A 22,934-nucleotide genomic window follows, 5' to 3' on the forward strand; every position below is an offset into this window, starting at 1 on the left:
ATGGGATTTCCGATTGTGTTGCCGACTGCGTTAAACAATCTTTGTAACAGTAAACAACCGAGGGCGGCCGGCGTTGTGAACCGAGGCACACAAATGTCAAACGACTGTATCGGCACTGCTCGCCGCCACCAGAGGTAACAGAGAGAATACATAACCGCCGCAGAAGGAGGACCGTTGTCTTTTCTCTTGCCTCTCTTGCAGCTCAAGTTCGCGTGCGGCGACTCGCTGCCTCCTCCTCGCTGCTCCTCGGTGGCATGCCCATCTACATTAGAGCCCTCACGCGGGCATGCAGTCTAAACAAAGCCTCGTGCCGGCGGCCTCCGGGGACAGCCAGACAGCCATGTGAGCAGAGCACCTCCTGTCCCTTTTAAGTTGGCCGCACGTTGCACAAAAGTTTATTGTGTTTCTAGTGTATTGTTGCATTTGTCCTTTTGCGAGCATGTGGCCGTTACAGACACGGAAAATGTGCGTGTCCTCGAATATGAAGCAATGTTAAGTACATATTCACAGTTTTCATCTGCATCCCAGTTGATTTATCTCTTGTGATATGCCAAATATACACGTAAAAGAAAATCAATATCGGTAGTATTTTTACATCCAAATCGCCATCGGATCCCCCTCGTTCTCCTCTGTGCAACGATATAAAACGTTTGAGGCACAGAAATAGAATCGGAGGAGAATGGACATCGATCCCTTTTCTCTGGGCATTTCACCAAAGAAAATTAATTGTTGTTTGTCATGGTGACAGCATACCTTTGTGGGGCGGTAAAGTGAGGGTCTCTGGAGATGGGTGGCTCGCTAGTTAGCGAGATAGCTTGTCCTTCTCATGGGTTCATTAGACGCAGTGTTGCCGTTGGCAGTGGCGGTTGGGTACCACTGCATTAGAGCACGGCTCCATAGCCCACAGTGGATCCCCCCGCGCGCCCCCACACACGACCCGCAGCCGCAGGGGGCGCCAACCCGCCAACCCGCCACACAGCGACATGATAGATATTGGAAAACCGCTTCACGGCCCAGATGTTTTTTTTTGTTGTTGGTTTTTTTAAGTGGTCGTGCCGCCCCCCACGTGTCATGAAAAAGTGCCGCCCCGGGCAGCTGCCCGGGTCGCCCGTGCCCAAAACCGCCCCTGGCCGTTGGACACCAGTCCCGCTGTTTGGCTCGTTTCCTGGAGCCAGTGCAGCAATAAAGTGTGGCGGAATTAGCAAGCTAGCTAACAAGGCCGCTGTCTGCTAGCTAGCTAGTTTGTTAAGAGAGTGCGAGTGAAGCAATAAGTTGTTAAATTAGCCCCACTGTTCGGCTCGTTTGTAGCCAGTTCAGCAATAAAGCTTGGTGGAATTAGCAAGCTAGCTAACAAGGCCTCTGTCTGCTAGCTAGCTAGCTAGTTTGTTAAGAGAGTGCGGGTTAGCATTAAGTTGTTAAATTATACTAATTTACTCTGGCTCCCTACGCTTCGTAGTGTTTCTCTACTTCACTTAAGTCTGCTTAGTTTAGACGGACGTTAGCCCGTTACCGTCACACAAAAATGGCCGCCATCCTTGGTTTAAAAATGTAAAAAAAAAAAAAAAAAGACTTTGCTTTATTTCCAGATACCTGCTCATTAATGACATTTACATCAGTCTCAGCTATACTTTGTGTTTTGCACTGATTAGCACATGTTAGCATGCTAACACCAAACTAAGATGGCGAGCATTAACATTATACCTGGTAAACATTACCTTCCACTTCCTCCCTCTGTTCTTAAAACGCAACATCTTTTACATTAAGCGAGGGGATTCTTCCCGGACAAGTAGATCCACGGGATTAGCCTGCAATATGATTTCTCAGGTGCAATGTGATTTCAGAGCCGGATGGGAGAGTGTGTAGAATAATGAGATAAAAGGGAGAACAAAGCACCGATCCCGAGTCTAAGAAGAACCACAACAAAAAAATCCCTTTGAAGAGGAAGACACTCTCTCAGGCGGCGCTCACAGGAGGCCTTTTAACAAATTCACTTAGCTCATTTAGCAGGATTTGAGGAACTGCGAGGAGAGGAATTTGCCTGGTGAAAACAGATCATATTTAAAAGGCAAATTTCTTATTGATCTTTGCAGACATTTTGTGCTCGTAGGAGGTTTTCTACCACGCAAACAGCCTTGAACGTTATTTAGAAGCCTGAGCGACTTTGTAATTCAGGTTCTGCCCAGAATATTGCACGGATCACAGACCAGCGCGTCAACAACTACAAAAACTACAATTATCCCTGTGATAATGCCGTTCAGCCCACAGGTTATATATTCCTGCTGAAGCAACAGGGATTGATTTTTCCTCTTCTTTTTTTGGAAGAGGATCCTGAGTGAGAGGCCGACCGGCAGCCAGCAGAGACCTCCTCATGCTTCTCCGCTCATCCCCGTAAGAGGATCGGACGTAATGGGGTTTCTTCTTCTCCGGCTCCTTCTGCTCGCCAGATAAAGTGCAGAAAAACTTCCAACAAAGTCTAAGAGCGCTATTCTTGTCGCATTTTACAGTCACGCCGACAATAAGTTTGGAAGGAACGCTGGTGTGACCTCAATGTGAGCAGAGCTAAGCTTTTAAGCAGGTGCCCTCTTCCCGCCCTCCACCTCCCATGCGGTGGGTGAAAATGGGGGTAATAATCTGACCCAAATACCAGCGCATGAATGACGGATGGCTCCTCATTAAAGACGCCGAAACCACACCAGCTACGAGTGCGAGCACAACTAGAAACTAGAAACACGTCTGAAGAAAAAAAAACTCTTGGCACGAGAGCGTACCAGCTGTGTTTTCATTGAAAAACATTTATTCATATAGCACGCTATTATGTCGCTGAATAATAAAGTGCACCATCCCCCAAAGGCCTGTGGGACTAGCCGAGACCTGAATATCAGGCGCGCATGATTTCTCATATTCTCCCCCTGGCAGGCTGCTGACCTGATGACCTCATGTCAGCCGCAATGACAACTTGTTTGACACAGGGATATTTTATTCATTCTATTAATATTGCATCAGTTGCTCACACTGCGTCGTGTGTGTGTGTGTGTGTGTGTGTGTGTGTGTATGTGTGAACGTACACCTGCTTCACTGAACATGAAAGCCACGGCCCTCCCTCACTGTTTCTCCACAAAGAGGGCCAAAAGGTTGGGAATTTGGAGAAAAATATCCGGCTCTCGGGCAACTTTTTCTCCGCGCGGTTATGAGTTTTAATTATTGCCTCAGTGGGTCGGAATGTTCCTGCAGTACAGTTCATGCTCTGAAAACAATTAACAGTCACCGACTCTCATTCTGCAAACTCAAATACAAAAATAATGGCTGTTTAAATAAATAAAAAAACATCAAATCCAATGCACTCAAGACTCGGAGCGCTGCTGCCTTCCTGTCCGACCGGATCACTTCACTTCACGCGTTCATCTGCATCCCAGTTTCCTTTTTTATCTCACCAAAATTCGCACCCGTCATTTTGGGGGAATGACGCATTTGCTCCTCGTCGCTTCTCGCAGAATTCAACCCCGTTTGCACTCTGACCCGCGAGATAGCGGGACTCACCGGCAGGCGGCCAAGTGTGAGAGAACAGGTGGATTCGACCTCTCCTTAAGTACTTATTGATTGCTTGCATCCTTGTTTCTATTACCGCATGTTTAAAGAACACAAAGCCGGAGAAGAAGGTTCCGTGTCCATTAGTGCGAGGACAGGGATGGCGGGGGGGAAAACAACAACAAGAGTATCAAGTAATCAATGACAAAGTGTGTATTTCTCAACTTAGCTCGTTAGCCATGCTAGATAACACACACACATACACACACACACACTTTATGCTTGCTAACGCTGCCCATATTATTTCCCGTCCCACCTGCTTTTTGCCACAGCGTGTGGGTAAACTTCACCGTGCCAATTCTGGTCCGATCCGGCCCAAAAGTCAGCGTCGGATTAAAAGACCGGGATGGAAAGCAGCGCAGCTCTCAGACCCGCGGACTAGAGGTGAGAATCACTGGACTGTAGACAATGTAGGGATCCAGAGGAATAATACAAGTCAAACGTATTCATTAAAAGTTCCTTACTTACTTTTTTCAACACATATTTATTGATTTTCACATTCTTATTTGACCAGTATTGTCCTTTACCCTCCTCCGCTACAACATCATTATTTAGATAATAGCGCCTCACCCTTCCAAACAAGACAATCAGCCCTATTGTCACAGAGCACGTATTACCTGGGGACCTCGAGTCGTTTGCAATAATTGACCCTTCGCTAAGCCCCGCCCCGATGCCACTCCGTCAAGCTGTCAGAGCTGCGTTACCATGGAGCCCACACTGTCACTAACTGCACTCCCTGCATAAATATCACGCCGTCTTTGGAAGCGGACCGACGGCGTCTACGATGTGCGTTTGAAGGATGCAGCCGGGGAAGACAAACGGGTTAAAAGAGATAAAAGATAGAAGCTGAAGGCTGCAGATCACTTCCGTCAACTACAATATGCGATACATATATATTATATATATAAATATATATATATATATATATATATATATATATATATATATATATATATATATATATATATATATATTTATATATATATGCGATACGGGTGACTCGTCAATTAATCATAAAAAAAGGTCTGTCAGGCATTTTTGTTCCAATAAAAGTCTTTATTTTGAAGGTAAAGTGTTTGTTGTTTTTGGGAAAATGTTTTTTTTCTTTTGGAGAGTATTTTGTATTTCACATGTTTGTGTGTTTTGCATGAAAAAACAGGGACACAGAAAACCGCCCCAATTCTTCTTTTCTTCTACAAAGACGTTGCAGGCGATGTTTTCCCTCAGGTGCTGTGCACTTAATGCAATGTTGACGTGATATTCGCATAGATACGGAGCAACCGTTCCTCGTGAAATGCATAATTGGGCTTCCCGTCCTCACGCGCGTTTGGATCTATTGGCAACAGGATACAAGTGTGCGGCTATCTTCCCGCCGCCATGTCTCTGACTGTTGCCCTTCAGCGAACGGCTGTGAACGTCGGCATTCGGTTCAATTGTGAAGTGGGACAAAATGAAGCGTAAATTCGAAACCGCCTTAAACTCGGTTCAGTAATCCCCGTGTTCTATTGTGAATATCTCACAACTCCAGTGAGATTGATGGTGGAGGTTTGACGGTTTAATAACATCGTCCGTACTCAGAAAGGTTTCAGATTGTCGCTCCCCAGGTAAACCCCACTGAGCCTCTCAGCCCATCTCCCTGTTCTTGTGCGTGACTTCTCTGTTTGCTACCTACAGCAGTCAGGTTTTAAGTTCCAGAAGAATAAAGGCCGATCTAACCATCTGCTCACGTGCAATACCAAAACGGAACAATAAATATGATAGTCAGTGACTTTTAGAGATTTTAATCACGCGTGAACTCAGAAGCTGAATCTTAGTTCGGATAAAAGTGTGAAGTTTGGCAAGAAAGTGGTTTCCACACACTTGTTATAAAGTGAAATTGCACTGAGGCGGATCTCCCGTGTCACACACCGAACAAAAGCCAATTAGCAATTGATGGAGAGAAGAGCCAAAACCACTGGGGTGGATCATTAAATATCCAGGAGACAGTTGTGTTTGAACTCCTTCAGCAATGGTAATGGAGCTCTTTGTGTGTGCATGTATATGTAAATATGTGTGTGTATCTCATCATGTATGTGCATACTTCACATCCCATCCGTGTCTGAAAACAGAGCTGGAGTCGTGACTAATTGACCTGCGCTGCGTCGGGCATCGATGTACAAATGGCGACGACGTTGAAGAAAAAAGAGGAAATTTAACCTCTGCCATTTTGTGTCACTTTGAGAGCTCGTTACGGAACACACACATAAAAAAAAACACACACACACATGCATTGCCTTCACATTCCTTGGGTGTCTATCTTTACCACAGTCGGATGGATAGATCACACCGCAAAGACTTCAATCTCCTTCAAATCAATCACGGTGATGATTCTGTGAGGGGAAAAAAACGAATAGGAGAAAAAGAAAGGTGAGATAGAAATGCGAGCGAAGCCTGTCAGGGCTGTGAGAGCAGAGGATGTCAATGCCTCACTTAGACAGCCAGTCTGAAGGAGGAGTTCACCTGCATTCAATACAAAGTTTTCGCCTTTTGAGAGACGAGATGCGGCGGAGAGATGCACTCCTCCGACATAAATGTCATCTGGATGAAAAAATCAATTTCATGGTTCAATCGAGGGGCCGGGACTTACGGACGGACGAAGTTGTCCGGCCATTTCGACTTGAGGATCGGATGATTTTCTTATTTTTTAATTTTTTAAAGAGTGCACAACACCATAGCTCTTGATAACAATACAAAAGTTTGGCTGATTGATTCTTCTTCTTTGTTTTTTTGTTTTTATTTTTCACCCCCCTTTCCTGTGGCGTCGTTGCTTCTCATTTCCAGCACAGCACGAGAGGCGGTGAAAATAAAAACATCTTAGCAGCGAATCAGCCTCACCATGGCAACAGTATTGATCAACCCCTCCTGGGTCCTTCATGAGGAAGAAAAGAAAAAAGAAGAAGAAGAAGAAAATCCATCCCTCATGTCAATTTCCCAGCATCAGCTCCGCGTGGCCGTGGTGTTTAGCGCTCGGCGATAGCGTCGCCATGTAGCTCTCCTGATGATTCATTTATCACAGCGGTGAGTCACGAAAAAAGACCCGGTGAACCTCACGGAGAACCAGAGGCCAGCAGGCCGGCTCAGGGAGAGGTCGTCGACCGAGAGCCCTGCGTGTTTTTCAAGATCTTTTTCACTTCAAAGTCCACTACATTGCTTCGTTATGGGACATGTAATCACGCGTAATTCAAAAAAAACGACGAGGACAAGGAATAGAGCGCTTTGTTGGTTTGATTTGACGTATGAAACAACAACAACCTGTTCCGCTTCATTCATCATAACTGAACAGGTGTTATATCAACGCTTTTTGACGCGTTCTGCGCGGAACCGTTTGGTGCTTGATGGACTGCCGCTGTAAACAATCTGGGAAACGTGTAATGGCTGCCGCACGCTCATCAAACGCTGTGAAAACTAATGAGGGCGGACGGGCTGGGAGCCCTCGTTCCCGTTAAGTATTGATTATACGGCGGCCGTTTAATTCGCCCGTCGTTTATTATCGGCGCTTTCATCGACCACCGCTGGTACCGTAGAAGAGGGGAAACGAATATGAAGGGTGCTGCAGGGCTGAATTCATCGTGCGGTGGTTTCGACCCGGGGTGATTGAATCCACCTTTCTGGCGACGCTTGAAGGAAATGAGAAGAAACGCAGAGCTTCTGCTGCTCCGACGCGGCACATTGGGCCTCCACACACACACTCCCACCGCTTTACACTTACAGGCTGGTGTGAGGAGGAAGGAGGAGGGAATCAGGAAATCATCTCTCTCTCCCCCTCTCTCTTTCGCTCTCAATTCCCTCGCATGAAACAAGAAAGAAAAAGGAAGTCTTACAACCCAAGATCTCTGCAACAAATCAGTGCATTGAGGATGCTTCTAAGCATCACCGCAGGGTTTTTACCAACGTGCGCGATGAAAAATTAATATGTTAACTCAGCCTGCGATGAGTGAATACGAATCAAAGCCGCGATGAAGGTTGCGGTTTGGGACCATCAGTCTAAATGTCCGGCCAACGGAGCCAGAAAAAAAAACCTCAAGAGGAGGATTGCTGTAAAATAACCCCCCCCAAAAAACAGAAAGAAACCACAAGAGTGTTGCATGTGTAAGTGTGTGAACCGGGAAAAAAGAAAAGAAAAAGGAAGCGAGAGGGGGGCTAAAAGCATGTTAAGTGCTTTGATAGTCTTCCAGTTAGACAGCTACTTACAGCCAGGCCCCACGCTTTTTTTTCTTTTTTTTGTTGGTCTAATTGAACTGAAACAAAACATGACAGGACTGGGAGTTACAATCTGCGACCACCGAAAATCATTAGCGCCAACGCTGCAGCTCCGGCCCGCTTTGTGCCAGACAAAACTGCACACAAAGTCTGCACATTTACATCCACTTGGTATTTTCAACTAATTAGATATTTTGCTACGGAGATGCGCCTTAAATAATTTATCTGCTCTATTGGTGCCCTGCTGCGCCCCCCCCCCCTGTTTCCACTGCAGCACGGAAAAGAGAAAATAGTGGACAAAACAAACCCCCAAAGCTAAGTCGTTTTGAAATGTGTGCTGCGGATTCAATTAGGGCACAAGGAGTCTGAAACGAGCTCATCTCAAAGAAAGGGGCGGGACACCCCCTTGTTGATAGAAGCGACTCAACTCCTCCAAAAATCATGGCTTTCGGGCTCACAGCGGTTCATAAAAAGAATGAAATGCCCGCGGTCTCTCTCTCCGTGCCACGGCCTCGTGTGTATAATCATGTGCAATCGCATGAAGCAGGCCGGTTATTCTCAAGAGGGGGTTGTTGAGTTTGGGGTGTGATTGTGTCAGGCTGTCGGTGCCCACTCATCCAGACTCCGGAGTGAGACTGGAACAGACGGGAGCTGTTTCTCCCCCTCAGCTGAGATGTCACCGAACCTCACCTCCCACTACCTCGGCCTGTAGAGGAGTCGGTACACCACGGTGAGCGTAGAGCCTCACTTCCGGTTGCCGGCGCGTCTGCTATCCGATGCTAAACCGAGCTAATGGTGGGATATTATTCAGTACAGGCGGCTGAGTCCCTAATGTACATCTTTACATTTAAATACTCGGCGCTCTCCTTCTTTTAGCGATTTATCGCTTAAATCCAACGGTGTTATTTTCAAATTGTTTAGTTCTGCTAACGTTAGCTACCGTACGTTAGCTTAGCATCTAGCACTGGCTTCCCTTTCTCCCTCTGCGGATCTCTCTTGCTCAGTGTGTCACATGTTCCTTCTTTTAGCGACTAATCGCTTAAATCCAACGTTCATATTTTCAAATAGTTTAGTTCTGCTAACGTTAGCTACCGTACTTTAGCTTAGCATCTAGCGATGGCTTCCCTTTCTCCCTCTGCGGCTCTCTCTTGCTCAGTGTGTCACATGTTCCTTCTTTTAGCGACTAATCGCTTAAATCCAACGTTCATATTTTCAAATAGTTTAGTTCTGCTAACGTTAGCTACCGTACTTTAGCTTAGCATCTAGCGATGGCTTCCCTTTCTCCCTCTGCGGCTCTCTCTTGCTCAGTGTGTCACATGTTCCTTCTTTTAGCGACTAATCGCTTAAATCCAACGTTCATATTTTCAAATAGTTTAGTTCTGCTAACGTTAGCTACCGTACTTTAGCTTAGCATCTAGCGATGGCTTCCCTTTCTCCCTCTGCGGCTCTCTCTTGCTCAGTGTGTCACATGTTCCTTCTTTTCGCGACTTATCGCTTAAATCCAACAGTCTTATTTTCACATTGTTTAGTTCTGCTAACGTTAGCTACCATACTTTAGCTTAGCATCTAGCGATGGCTTCCCTTTCTCCAGCTCCCAGTTGCTCAGCGTGTCATATGTTTAGCCATACCTCTGCCTCCCTTAATGATAACGTGTAATAAGTGTAGTTTATTTGCTAGGTTGGAGGCGGGGCTCAGTGGGTTCGATGCCCGGCTCCGCATCATGTTAGCTACATTTGTTAGCTAGCCTCCTGTGCTAACTTTAGTTGATCATCTTGTCGCTGGGGCTACCGGCTCACTGAGAATGACACTGGACTCGATAGCTCCTCTAAAAAAGAAGACAATAAAACAAAGGAGGCTCGCTCCCTGGTATAACACTCTGACCCGCTCATTAAAGCAAACATCGCGAAAGCTTGAAGGCATATGGCGTTCCAACAATTTAGAAGAATCTGGGGTAGTTTGGCAGGATAGTCTGAAAACATATAAGAAGGCTCACCTTAATGCCAGAGGAGCCTATTACTCATCAATAATAGAGACAAATAAGAGCAGCCCCAGGTTTCTCCTCAGCACTGTGGCCAGGTATATTACAGACCTCAGTAATGACTTCATGAACTCCTTCAATGATAAGATTATAACTATTAGAGACCGGATTAATAATCTCCTGCCCTCCACCAGTACTGATCTATCCTCAAACAGAGTAAGTAGCCTTAGAGGCAGCTGTAAACCCTGAGATATATTTAGACGGCTTTTACAACCAAAATTCACTTCATTCTGTTCTTTGAAGATGGAGAGACAGTACAGATGGATATTAGTCACAACATGCGTCAAATTAGAAACATATCATACAAATAAATCAATTACATGTGTTTTGTGAATAACAGTTTGACTTAATTATGTTATATAAGGCTTTTTTATTTATTTATATATTCAGGGTTGCTACTCATGGCATTCCCGTGCTCATCTGCTTCCTGTCACTGGACTGGGCGCGCACACACCGTAACAAAAAACCACGCAAAGTACCGCACGCGCTCGGCAGACTTGCCTGAAAAAGGCGCAGGATGTTGGCCACCATGATCGATACCGAGCTCGCCGAGGCTCCGACGACTCCCACCACTTTCTCCGGCTTGACGAACACCGGCGCCTCCCCGTTGGTGCAGCGCACGTCGGAGGTGTCCTTGGTGATCAGGGCCTGGACGAAAGTGAGCGACTGCTCCAGCGCGTAGGTGTCCCTGGAGCACGTGTCCAGCACCCGCGCGCCCAGCGTGATGTTGGGCAGCAGCTGCTCGTCCAGGTTGATCTGGTCCAGCGCGTACATCATGGCCTCGAGCCGCTGGATGCCGTTCTCCTTCTTCAGGTCCCCGCACGGCGCGCCGTCGGCTCCTCTGGAGTGCACCGGGAAGAGTCCGCCCAGGGTCAGGTGGCCCTCGGTCCGGATGGAGTGCGGCGCGTAAATCTCCTGAGGCAGCGCCAAATCCACCACGGTCCTCGCGAGCCAAAACGCTCTCCAGACGGCGCTGAGCGTCACGCGCGAGCCGGGACGAGCCATGGTCCAACTTCTTGTCAAGTCTGACAATCCCGCAAGGAAAGATGTAGAGAAGGGGAAAGGAAGTTTTTTATGTAGTTTTTGTAATTTTTTGTTGCCGTCACCGCGGAGGAGATTCAACAAGCTTTTGGGTTGGAGGACCGAGACGCAGTGGAGGACGCAGACGAGCTGCGCCCAGCAGACAGCTTGTTGAATAGCGAGGCTCTCCTCGCGGGTAATCCGGTTCCCTTCCCTCGGAGAGACGCAGACGCTATACATCCATCAGTCTTGGGGTTTTAAAAAAAAACACACCAAAAAAAAAACCATCAGCTGGCTTTGATTTAGTCCATTTGTAGTGGAGCCGCTGCTGAAGAATCTCCGCAACACACACATACACACACACGCACACACACACACACAACCACAGATCAGAACACCCCGAATGGCACGCAGAGGCAGAGGGAGCACTCAGACGTCAGGGCCGGCAGAAGTGGGTGACATTCTTCCTCGTCTCGGAACGAACTCCGCGGGAGCGCAGAGGGTGGGGGTGGGGGTGGGACGGCGGCTCGGTCCGCTGTGGCGTCTGTCTCCCAGGGGTGCAGAGCATCATGTCCACGCCGCAAAAAAAAAAAAAAAAAAAGAAGAAGAAGAAGAAGAAGAGAGACGAAAAACGAGCAGTGCGCGCGTTCCGTCCGCTTTGCGCCGGAATGCGAAAAACAGACCAAAAACGGCGCTAATTAAAAGCCGCGTCTCTCTCTATCTCTCTCTCCCTCCCCCTCTCTCTCTCTCTCTCTCTCTCTCGGTGTCCGCCACCGCTCGCATGTCTGTACAGAGTGAATGACTCACAGAGAGGGATCCACTGCGCGCGGAGTTTTGCAGCCCCCTTTTTTCTCCCGTACGAGACGTCACTCGTCTGGCGAGGGAGGCGCAAAGAAAAGTAGCATCACTCCGTGGCGAGAGGTTTTCAGGAAGTTGTGTTCAGACGGGAAGGTAAACAAATGGAACAGACGCACTTATGGACTGGAATGGTAAACGAGTGCTCCTCTGAGTGCGCAATAATCTCTTCTCTACCTCCTCTATGGCCATCAAACGCGCGCGTGCACGCAAAAGTGAGTGTTTTCCCGACAGAGATCTGTGGTGTAAAAAAAAAAAGGAATACATGAAATAGTTCTGGATGGAGGGAGGAGGAGGAGGAGGAGGAGGAGGAGGAGAGGACGTGCACGTTTGGATGGGTCCAGGCTGGTCTCCCAGGCAACCCTTCTTCAGAAGACACTCCTGATTCATCCTGTGCACACACACACACACACACACACACACACACACACACACGGGCACACGCGCTTCATGCTGGCAGGCTGGCACACACACACACACACACACACACACACACACACACACACACACACACACACACACACACACACACACACTGGTGAGAATGAACCACACCCTTTTATTAAGGAGCGAGGAAGCCCTCACATCTAACACACACTGTCATCAGCAAACTGTTTCATTGCACAGATGGTGTGTTTTTGTGTGTGTTTAAAAAAAAAGAAGAAGCAGATTATGGTCATTGATCGTCATTGATGGGCGTGCTCTGCAGCCGGGGACTTCACTTGGCAATTTGTGGCATTAATACAAAATAAAAAAAAAGGTGGAGTGTAATTCAAATCTGGTATTTCAACAATAAAAACTTGACGACAGCTTGAATCATTCAGATCCGTAATCCGTAAGCCTTTGTTTTCATGAAACCTAGACACTGACCACTTCTAAACCAGCGTCCCTGTTGGTGGTGGGGTGAAAGAAAATAATAAAACCACAGGAGCACCCTGGGAAAAGCAGCCAGAAATGGATTATATGAGTCAGTTGAGTAATAAACAGCCTCTGAGAGTCGCTTTATCGTGGAAATGATTACGAGGCGTAGAAATCCCATTTCATGAACATGCTCGTTCCGTTCGTTTCTGTTCAATTAAAAGATTAGAAATGACGATGTGGCTCTAATTGAAACATGTCCTGTTGACATCACGGGCTCGGACGGACACATTTCTCATTAATTATGCTGAGTAGAGTATTAATTCCCGGCCTAATCCGGCCATTGTAGTGTATTTATTCCCATTAGCCGCCATGATTTCGAAGGAATATCTTTCATTTGGGCGATTCATGCACGTCCAACCACCATGCAGGCACCGGGGGTGCACAGACCGCAAATCAAGGCCAAAATTCATGAGCTGCAGCAAAAATATATATATTTATATATTTAAGGACAGTGTGGGCACTGCTGGGAAAGAGGAGATGTGAGGGATGTGAGCCGGGGAGGGAGGCAGATGGCCTCCTCCTCACAGGCAGACGGTCTGCAATGAAACGCAGCACACGACGCCGGATTACTCCACCTCTCGGACTTCTGGAGCCCGACGCCCACTTACACTGTCAGCCCAGAGGTCTCTTCAGAAAAATGGAGGCCCTCATCGCGATTTAATTCACCGGCTGGCCCCCAGGAAGACGGGGTCTTTCTCCCCCACCGCCCACAGGGAGGACGTTTGATTTAGACTGAGACTACACTTGGGTTTGGATCTTCTCTCTTTCCCCTTACACGCACACACACACACACACACACACACACACACTTAATTCCATTTCAATTCCACCATGGGAGGAAGTAGGAAGCAACAGGCGAGGAGAAACGCGAGTATGTTCTAGAGGAGGTGTGTGCTCCGTACCTAGCTGAGCCAAAACAAACACACACACACACACACACACACACACGCACACACACACACACACAGTGAAAACAATAATTTCATTTCACTTCCACCATGGGAGGAAGTAGGAAGCAACAGGCGAGGAGGAATGCAAGGTTGTTCTGGGGGAGGCGTGTGCTCGGTACCTAGCTAAACCAAAACGAATACACACACACACACACACACGCACACACACACACACACACACACACACACACACACACACACTTAATTCCATTTCAATTCCACCATGGGAGGAAGTAGGAAGCAACAGGCGAGGAGGAATGCAAGGTTGTTCTGGGGGAGGTGTGTGCTCGGTACCTAGCTGAGCCAAAACACACACACACACACACACACACACACACACACACACACACACACACACACACACACACGATGAATAACGAGCTCCTGAGAGACACCTGAGCTTTTGTTTAAGGCGTTCAGAAGACGCGTCCGGCTCGATGCCGTCGTCTTCAAGTCAATTACCGGCTCTGCGTGCTCCTTTCAAACTACGGAGCATGGAGGAACAAAACCAAGTCGACCTCCAGGACAAGAGGCTACACTGTTTCCTCTCCGGGGGCCCCGACACCTGGGCACAATGGGGTCCGCCCGTCACATTAATTAACCCCGGAGACCTGCTTAATTCCCGGACTCGAATGAAAAGGGGAAAGGGAAATAACTCCGGAGCGGGGAGGTAATTGCACGTCCGGGGTGATTTGTTCGAAAGCAAAGCGGGCCAGCCGGCGCCCAGTCCGGAGTCATGCATATTCCGCGAGGGGGTCGAGGTGTTAATGTCGGATCAATGTAGGGGCGACGTTAAAATTAGCAACACGAAGGTCACCGAGCTGCCAAAGGGAGGGGGCGCCTCCGTGTCTCATTTGGCGCCATCTGCTTTGGAATAATAAAATCACGGCTATCTAGACTTTTCTTCATCACTGTTGAGCAGACTCCACAAGGAGGGAGGGGAAGGGGGGGGGATTGTAATTCCAGCAGGAAGACACATTTGTACCTTCTTCTGGCTGTTTATGCCAAAGACAAAGCAGGTGCACTGCAGCTCGGGCGACAGGCTCGCCACGCTCTCAATTATGATTGTAATCCATCTGTCATATCCCGGCTCCCCTTCTAATTATGTCTCTGTAAAGTTTCTGCTGTGAGCTCGGGACCCGGTTCGCTCTCTGAAATGTGAAAGATAGACAGATATGGCACAAGTTGCCACCGGAATGCATAACTGCAGGGAAGAGGGAGGAGGGTAACTGGAGGTTTTGTTTTTTTATTTCCTCTCCCTTTGAAATATGGTGTTATACGACAACATGTCGCTTGAGAGAGAGAGAGAAAGTAAAGTGTGTCGTGTACGTCTGATTGGGAGCTCGCCTGGATAACGATCAGAGGTTCTTGTAAATGGCATTAATGGACCCTGAGGTGCTGACCTCCCGCCCACGCCGCCTGGACTCTTCCAGAGGCCCTATTAGCGGGTGAGTGGGCCGTTGTTTTGATAGGTGGCCTCACGGTCCACTGGACTTTGTGAGATAAGTGGGTGAAGCTGTGTTAGTTAGCCGGGAGGACTTCAGCCGCAAATTGGATCTTGATGGCGATTGTGATGCCTGTCGCCTGGTGTCCGTTAATTGGCCGACCTTTTCCCGATGCTTTTAGCGAGAGTGTCGCCGCGGCGCATTGTGATGGAGGCGATGTTTCGACCGCGGTCTTTGTGAGCGACTCATAACAACCACATGCCTGATGGACGATGGGCAGATGATCAGAGTAGCTTTCACGACCATTCATCTGCTAAAAAAACAGAAGAAACCAATGTAAGAATAGCGCGTTTGGTCACGTTTCACGATAGAGTTTTTTTTACGCTATCCACGTAATCTTGAACGTTATAAAGAACGTCTGTCAACCAGGAGACACGATAACTTGCGCATTTTCGAGGATAAGAAAATTGACACGCGTCGCTGGATTTGGTCGGGAAAGGCACGTCTTCGTAGAATCATACGAACCTTCGTTTGAGTACACGTTGAGTAGAGCGCTGCGGGGACGACGTCTTTTTGTAGGCTAATGGGCGTTAGCGTCAGACAGCTTTTTTTCGACAAATTAGTAGTTGCGAAAATAAAACGTTTCGCGTACTTTTGTTCACAAATGAACACCAACTTTTCCGATTTTTTTAAAGTGTTTTTTTTTTTAAGCGTTTTTTTAAAGTTAGCTTTTTTATTTGAAAAAAAAAAGCTTTAAAAAAGCAGTTACATGAGCGCGGGTATAAACAGTTAGACGCTTCAAGATTGACCAGAGGGATACTGTATTTGCGAATGTGTTTTACATTGTAGAACATCACATTAAAGTCTCTGAAGCTTATTGCAAGCATCTAACCAGAAACCCATTTAAAAAAAAAAAACATTGACTTCAAGACGAGGGACCGGACGGGCAAGAAATGCTGACTCATTTCTTTTTAGGACTGCAGAACTTTTAAGTCGTTACCAAACAACAGGAATGAATCAGGAACTAAATGAGAGAAATAGATCCACTTGTTTCCTTCACAGTTTTTGTTTTCATGCCTTCTCAAGCAAAGTGGTGAATCACAGCGTTTCTTTACGTCATGATTTATTTATTCATTCTCAAGTAAATCTCCTGTTTAATGGAAATTCAGTCAGTTTGTTCACAAACAAAACAGAGAGACAGATTTCAGGAGGAAAAAGATTAAAAAAACCTTCACTGTGATAAACATCGGGACACTTCCCTCAGTACAATGTGTCCTGCCGAAGTGTTGTGAGCCGCGATTACCATTTTTATTCATCTGTGGTTTGCTTTGGCTTCGGATTGATTTCCGTCACGGTGGTAAACGCTGACCGGCTCTACGGCATGTGGCAGCAGTACAGACGGCGGGTCGGAGAAGAGATCCGCCCAACTGGGCGAGAGGCACGAGAGCCAAACGCCGCCGTGTTGCCACGGCGATGCTCGTGTTGACGAGCTCATGGACCACAGATGGAATGGAATGCCATTTATGGTTCTGGCTCCTAGAACTGAGCAACGTGGCCACAATACGGGTCATTTCATATCTCTATAAAGTATCATAATATAGCAGGTTTTCTTGGAGTCTAAATTAAATAATCACAAGATAAAGCATAATTCTGAATACCGTAAAAGTCGGGTTACAAGCTGCTCCTACCTCCGGTGGGTGTCCCCGCTGTAGCATGCTAGCAGCAGCGTAAGCTAGCAGCAGTGCAAGCTGGCAGCAGCACAAGCTAGCACTACTGCTAGCTCCCCGCTGCTGCTGCTACTGCCCGTGTCCCCTTTACCTTCGGTGGTTGTCGGGGAGCTAGCGGAGCGCTAGCAGGAGCGCTAGCTGGCTACAGCGGGGAGCTAACGGGGACACAGACCGAAGGTAGTAGCGGCTTGTAACCCGACTTTTAAGGTACTCCTGTGTCGATTAATGGAAAAACATTGTCTCATTTAATTAAGAACTTTAGTGCAAAATAGATTCAAGGGAAGTTACAGATTAAGACAATAGGTTTATTTATTTTCTAAATTTGAGTGAGTATGTGCTTATTATTATCAAATTAGATGACGTAAACGTGTATCACGAAGCATGATATCTCGACATGTGAGTCAATTGAAAGACAATAAATAATCGTATCGACGCACATAAATAGTGATCAGATTAAGACAATAGTTTCAGTTTTCTGTGTTATTATCGATTTAGATGACGTCATTTCGCCACGATACGATTCCATTGACGGCCGATCCATCATCATATTGAACGACCGTCTCGTGCGACCACAGTGACTATTGCACAAGCCTTCCCTCAAAGCATTACACCTCTCTCTAAAAATGCTCACCGCTTCATCGCAGAGGAGCTCATCCCTCCATTTATCACACGTTACAGGGCTGAGAGTGTGTGAGTGGATTACGCCCGTGCTGCTGGAATTAACTGCAGCGCTGTTTGTGTTGCAAAGAACATATTTTCTTCATTTTACACAGCTCATTAGCATAAGGAGCTGCTAGCGAGGACTGCGGTGGAGGGCAGGCCTACTTATTTCAGATAAGTGCCCCTGCAGTCTTCCTTCAGCAGAGTTTGAAAAGCATTCACACAAAAAAAAGGGTGCACACACACCACACATACACTTTTAAACAAGAATTTGCTTTGCCTGACTGCTTGCCGCTATGCACTTCATCATGCACATGAATTAATCTCTTCCCGCTTATTAGGTGGAAGTTTACAAAATTACCGCACGTGGCCATCGTGTAATAACGATAAATCAAATGTGTAGGAGCAATCCACCAAACCCATGTGCACAGCCTTCACCTCCTCTGGCTAATAGGGTCGTACTCAGATAATAAAAAGAGGTTTAAGGTAAACCCGCTCCTCATTTCGACCACGTTGCGAGCAGCCTGACGGTAATCCCCTGGGTTTATCTGTTCAGTGAGCTCTGCGGCGCCTCGGCCACGGTCGGGCTCCCTTTGGGCTCCCCGTGGCCCAGTGGGTCCCCAAGGGAGCACCCTGGATGGAACCGTAGGGGGTCACCAGAAGCTGCCTCCCCTCCCCAGGGCCGCCCCACTGTCTGCACACTGGGAGCCTTTTTTTGAGTCATCCCAGCTGATCATTCAGAGAGAGAGAGGTGAGGAAATGCATTTATTCATAGCGTCTGGGTTACAATACAGGGTTCAGACACATTCTGACCAGTGGGTTTCATTGACTTTTCCATGACTTTAAACCAAATTTCCATGAGCAAACATTTTGTGAAATCTGGGTGTAAACATGAAAAAATGAGTAAAAGTAGTATTTAAACTAACAATGAGAATACAAAGCATACAGTAAACCTTAAATGACACAAATGAATGAGACAATAGTTTGATTAAAAGAATAAACATTTATATAGATGCCTGCTTATACTCTGAGCGTCTATCTTTTAAAAGCACATTGATTATTTCAAACTGGGCGTAAATGAACGACATGAACACATGAAATAACACGTTTACATGACTTTGGGGATTTTTTATTTTTTCAAGGACTTTTCCAGGCCTGGAAATAACCATTATTAGAATTCCATGACTTTTCCATGACCGTAAGAACCCTGCAATGGTCACGGCTTGTTTTGGAGTCACGGTTAAACCAAGTGACACCTTCCTGCTGGGAGATCGCTGCCCAAAGTGGGAGAGCGCCACAAGGAGCCCTGCGTGTTTGCAGAGTTCAGGAGGGGAGTGAATGATTGTGTATTGTGGAGTTTAATGGGAGCCCGGCCGAGTCCTGTCGACACCGGGCGCCCGGCACAATGCAGCCGGAGCGGAGTGGGACTCCTGGCGGCTGCTCTGGGATTGAATAAAGCCCAGTTCATTTGCCGCATATCACGTTTTGTTACATGGTTTCCCGACAATTTGTCATATTTCACCCGCGGTGCTGGCAATGGGCGTTTTATGTGCTTCCTATTTCCTCCACCTTTCAGCTCGCTTTAAGCTCCTCCATAGCGTCACGGTGGTGTTTTTTTTTTGTTGGAATTCCTCCTTTTTTTTGCTTTCAAGCTGAAAATAAAATCTATAAATCAAAAGGCAATGGGAGAAAGACGCAGGGACCGAAGGACATTTAAATCCTTTCAGAGTTCCTGAAGCTCCGGAGAGCGACATAAACAGGAAATTATAATGGAGCTGGAAACGGTGGCAATCCCTCTTTTCAGGGATTGAAAGCCAGGTGTATTTCTTAATGCTTCCTCCTGCTTTGTATTCCGCTCTGTTGGGAATGGATCCTCATCTCCCTCATTAATTTCCTTGAAAAAGGGAAAGGAGTTATCGTCTTTGAGAAACGCTAGAAATGCCAACGACGACTCGCACCTGATTCTTTTTGCTGAATTGTTTTTGAGGTTTTTTTTTCACAAAAAAAGAAGTCGACATGCTTATTGTGCAAAAAGCTTCCAGTGCCAAGCTGCTTTTTAAAAAGTTGCGCCCCATATGGGCCCAGTCTTTCTGCCGCATGTCGAGTCGCCGTGTTCTACAGAAATGTTGCTGCTGAACAAAATTGTTGACCTTCAGATTGAATTGAATTTGCATAAAAGCATATGATTAGACGATAGGGCAGACGCCACGGAGGAAACTAATTAGTTCACACCTCCAAGAATGAGCGAGTGACCACAACTTAAAAGAGCCGCTGTGAATCTTTAAAAAAATAACCTAGAATATGACTGGATGTGGACCATATTTAGTGCCCGTCCTGTTTGTCACATGATTTACATCTTGCCTTTTCATTTGCATCGTAACCTTTTAAAGTGGGCGTTCAGGTCATGCACTGCATTAGAGTTTAAAAGTATACCGATAAATCCAAATTAAATTTAAGCGCAGCAGATGCGTCGTTATGTTTCGTATAATACGCGTGCACATCTAATGACTGTAATGTCAAACATTAAACCGTTTAGTGGTGTAATCATTATGTCTCTGGCACAGTGTAGTTAAACTTCTCCTGTGAGGACGATCCAAAGAACCCTGCATGGTTCTAGTTAGCGTCTTTATTTCTCCGAGTGAACAAACGGATGTCAGAGTGAGATCTCACGACAATCCATCCAATAGATGTGGAGATATTTCAGTCTGGGCCAAAGTGGTGGAACGACTGACTGATAGTCGTTCAGAGCGGCACGCTGAAAAATTGCACGACTGGAAGTGGAGATACCTTCAGACTTTTGCACTTCTATCCAACAATCTGGATCTCCGGAGTCCGATGAGTTATGTTTCCGTCTCACAAGACACATTGAGCTGAGCGACACCTTCAGACGAAGTGCCTCACACTTCTATATTAGTGTGGAGCCAATAAAAAGGGGAAAAAGTTATGAATCATGGAATCCTTGACAGCCTCCTTAGAATCCTAATGAGAGCTGATCACACTTTCTCTGATCACCGACGGAACGCTATTGATTCACATCCTATAGATCTTCTCGCATCATATCCACACCAGTCTCGTGGCGTTGAACATTAATTTCAGGCACAGTTTCTTAATCAAAGACGAGACACAGGAGCCCGGCGCTGCACAAATACAAATAGATTTACTGCTCGTGGTGCATAGATCAATACTTTTTTTTTCTTTTTCTCCCATTGTATTAAGTTGATGTGTGAAGGAGAAATCCAAAGCTCAAAAGTAATCACATCAAAATGGCTGTTGTATGAAAAATGATACGTCTGGCCCTTTTTTCTTCAACAGAGCCTCGCGCAATAAATTGCACGCCATCAAACTGAAGTTATAAATCACGGCACTCCGAGGCGAAGGCAGGAGTGAGAGGCGTGCTCTCTTTTTAAGTGGAGGCTTTCACTTCAACCTCAGGCACTGGAGTCCATAAATCGCGGCATCAATTATTAACCCAAATCTGTTTTAATGTGCCAAAAGAAACCCCCGGTGGAGCCGGCTAATGCAACGGGCAGGAAGCGAGGAGAGCAGATAAAATGACCAGTGTGGCCGAGAGTCGGCACCCTTCCTAACGGCGGGGCGGGTCTAAAGTGCAGGAAAGCATCAGACCCGAGTCCATTCTGTCAGACTTGAGGGGGGCCGTATTAGCAGCTAAATAATAGAGAATTCCATTCATTTGAGAGTGGAAATATGCTGGAATCTTGAGGACATAATTGATGAAGACCTCAGAGACTCGGATCCAGCAAAAGCATCATCAAAACCCCCTCCTCCTCCCCTCGTTCCCTCGTTCCCTCGCTCACTCTCCGGATGCTTTTAGAAAAACAAACGCGTGTCCAAAGTTCGCGAGGTGATACAAGCGATTTTGAAAGTGCAGCGAAAGTAAACAGCAAACCATTAGGAGGCGACCTCGGCAATCACAACGTAGCTGCGGGGATGTGGGCATATCACCATCACGGGCTGAGACCGAAAGCAAATAGAAATCCATTCCCCTTCAGGGTCAGTCATTTTCTGCGCAGTTCATTTTGCAGTAAGTGTTTTTTTTTTCCTTCTTTTTTTTTCCAGGGTTTTATTAACCTGTTCGAGGCGCACCGAATGGAGAACATCTGTTTGTTGTTGTGATGAGAATCCAGGGCATTATCATGTATTAATCATGCTCAGGAAAACAAATCACAAATGCATATATATATATATATAGTCAAAGATCACTAACTAACCGGTTTCTTTATATATATATATATATATATATATATATATATATATATATATATATATATATATATATATATATATAAAGAAACCGGTGTATATATATATATATATATATATATACACATATATAAAGAAACCGGTATATATATATATATATATATATATATATATATATATATATATATATATATATATATATATATATATATATATATATATATATAAAGAAACCGGTTAGTTAGTGATCTTTGAGCTTCAAAAAGAACAAATTGTGCATTTTTTCTTCTCCTCCTTTATCACTTCAGGAAATATCAAGTTGAGGCACTGATGACATTTTACTTGCTTCCAAGGATTTATTATTTAATTATTCATCATGTTTTCTGAAGGAGGAGAAAAAAGAAAAGAGAAAAGAGAAAGTCCTGATTTTGAAAAGTGGGTGCTTTGCCAGCAGCGGCAACTTTACTGTTTTTGATTTTCACACATTCAAACATTGATAGGGCAAAAATATCCCGCTGCCACGCTTACAGTCAGTCACTCAGTCAGTCGACGGCGTTGGTTGTTTCTTATTTATTTAAGCAAATCGGCTTTATTCCTACCCAGAGAACACTGGGGGAGGCTCTCCAGGACGTGCTCAGATCTCTCCCTTCATCTGACGGAGGAGTGAAGAGGAGTGAAGAGATGAACACTGAAGCCGTCTTATTAGCGCTTAACTCTCCGGCTCAGGCCTTCAGATTGACGTGGAAAAAAAAGAGCGGCGTTCATGCACCATAAACAGTGGCAGTGATAAATATCTGCCGTCACTTCTAACATGACTCACTTGTCTGAGTCTGGGCTTTACTGCACACGGAGGGTGCCGGAGCGGAGAGCGCCCGTAGTCTGCCTCCAAATCCTTATCAGATTACAGGTAATAGATGCACTCTATAAAATAGCTTATATTACCATGGAGTGTGTTGAAGCGGAACACACTTCAGCACCAAATAGTGAATAATGAGCATAATTCTATAAAAGCACACACAGGCATCAATACAGGTAAAAAGCCATACGAGCCCTCATTACTCTTGGAATGTCGGCTTCAGTTTCTCACTGCCGTCCTCGTCTTAAAGTGGCCACTCCAGACCACCGGTACGGCCGCCCGGCCTGTGAGTCAGATATGGTGATTTGGTTTGGAGAGGAGGAGGAGGGGGGGGTTATTCTACAGGAGCCCACGTAGACATTTCTGTGAGGTTACACTGCTGTAGAATTCAAACAGTGGAGAGGGTATGTATTCAGA

The 22,934-nt window shown here is 46.2% G+C and overlaps 1 protein-coding gene across 1 annotated transcript in view; it reads right to left on the bottom strand.

Annotated features, from left to right (window-relative positions):
• Window positions 1-10,867, bottom strand: part of LOC306743666 (metabotropic glutamate receptor 7-like) — a gene marked incomplete at its 5' end in the record, with an annotated part of 66,817 nt that extends 55,950 nt beyond the window's left edge. Inside the window, one exon of the mRNA XM_079226201.1 lies at window positions 10,364-10,867. Coding sequence (XP_079082327.1) covers window positions 10,364-10,867 — 504 coding nt within the window. The remainder of the gene's footprint in view (window positions 1-10,363) is intronic.
• Between the last annotated feature and the right edge of the window lie 12,067 nt (window positions 10,868-22,934).

The sequence above is a fragment of the Taurulus bubalis genome (genome assembly GCF_910589615.1).
Source record: "Taurulus bubalis genome assembly, chromosome: 11".
Taxonomy (NCBI): Eukaryota; Metazoa; Chordata; class Actinopteri; order Perciformes; family Cottidae; genus Taurulus; species Taurulus bubalis.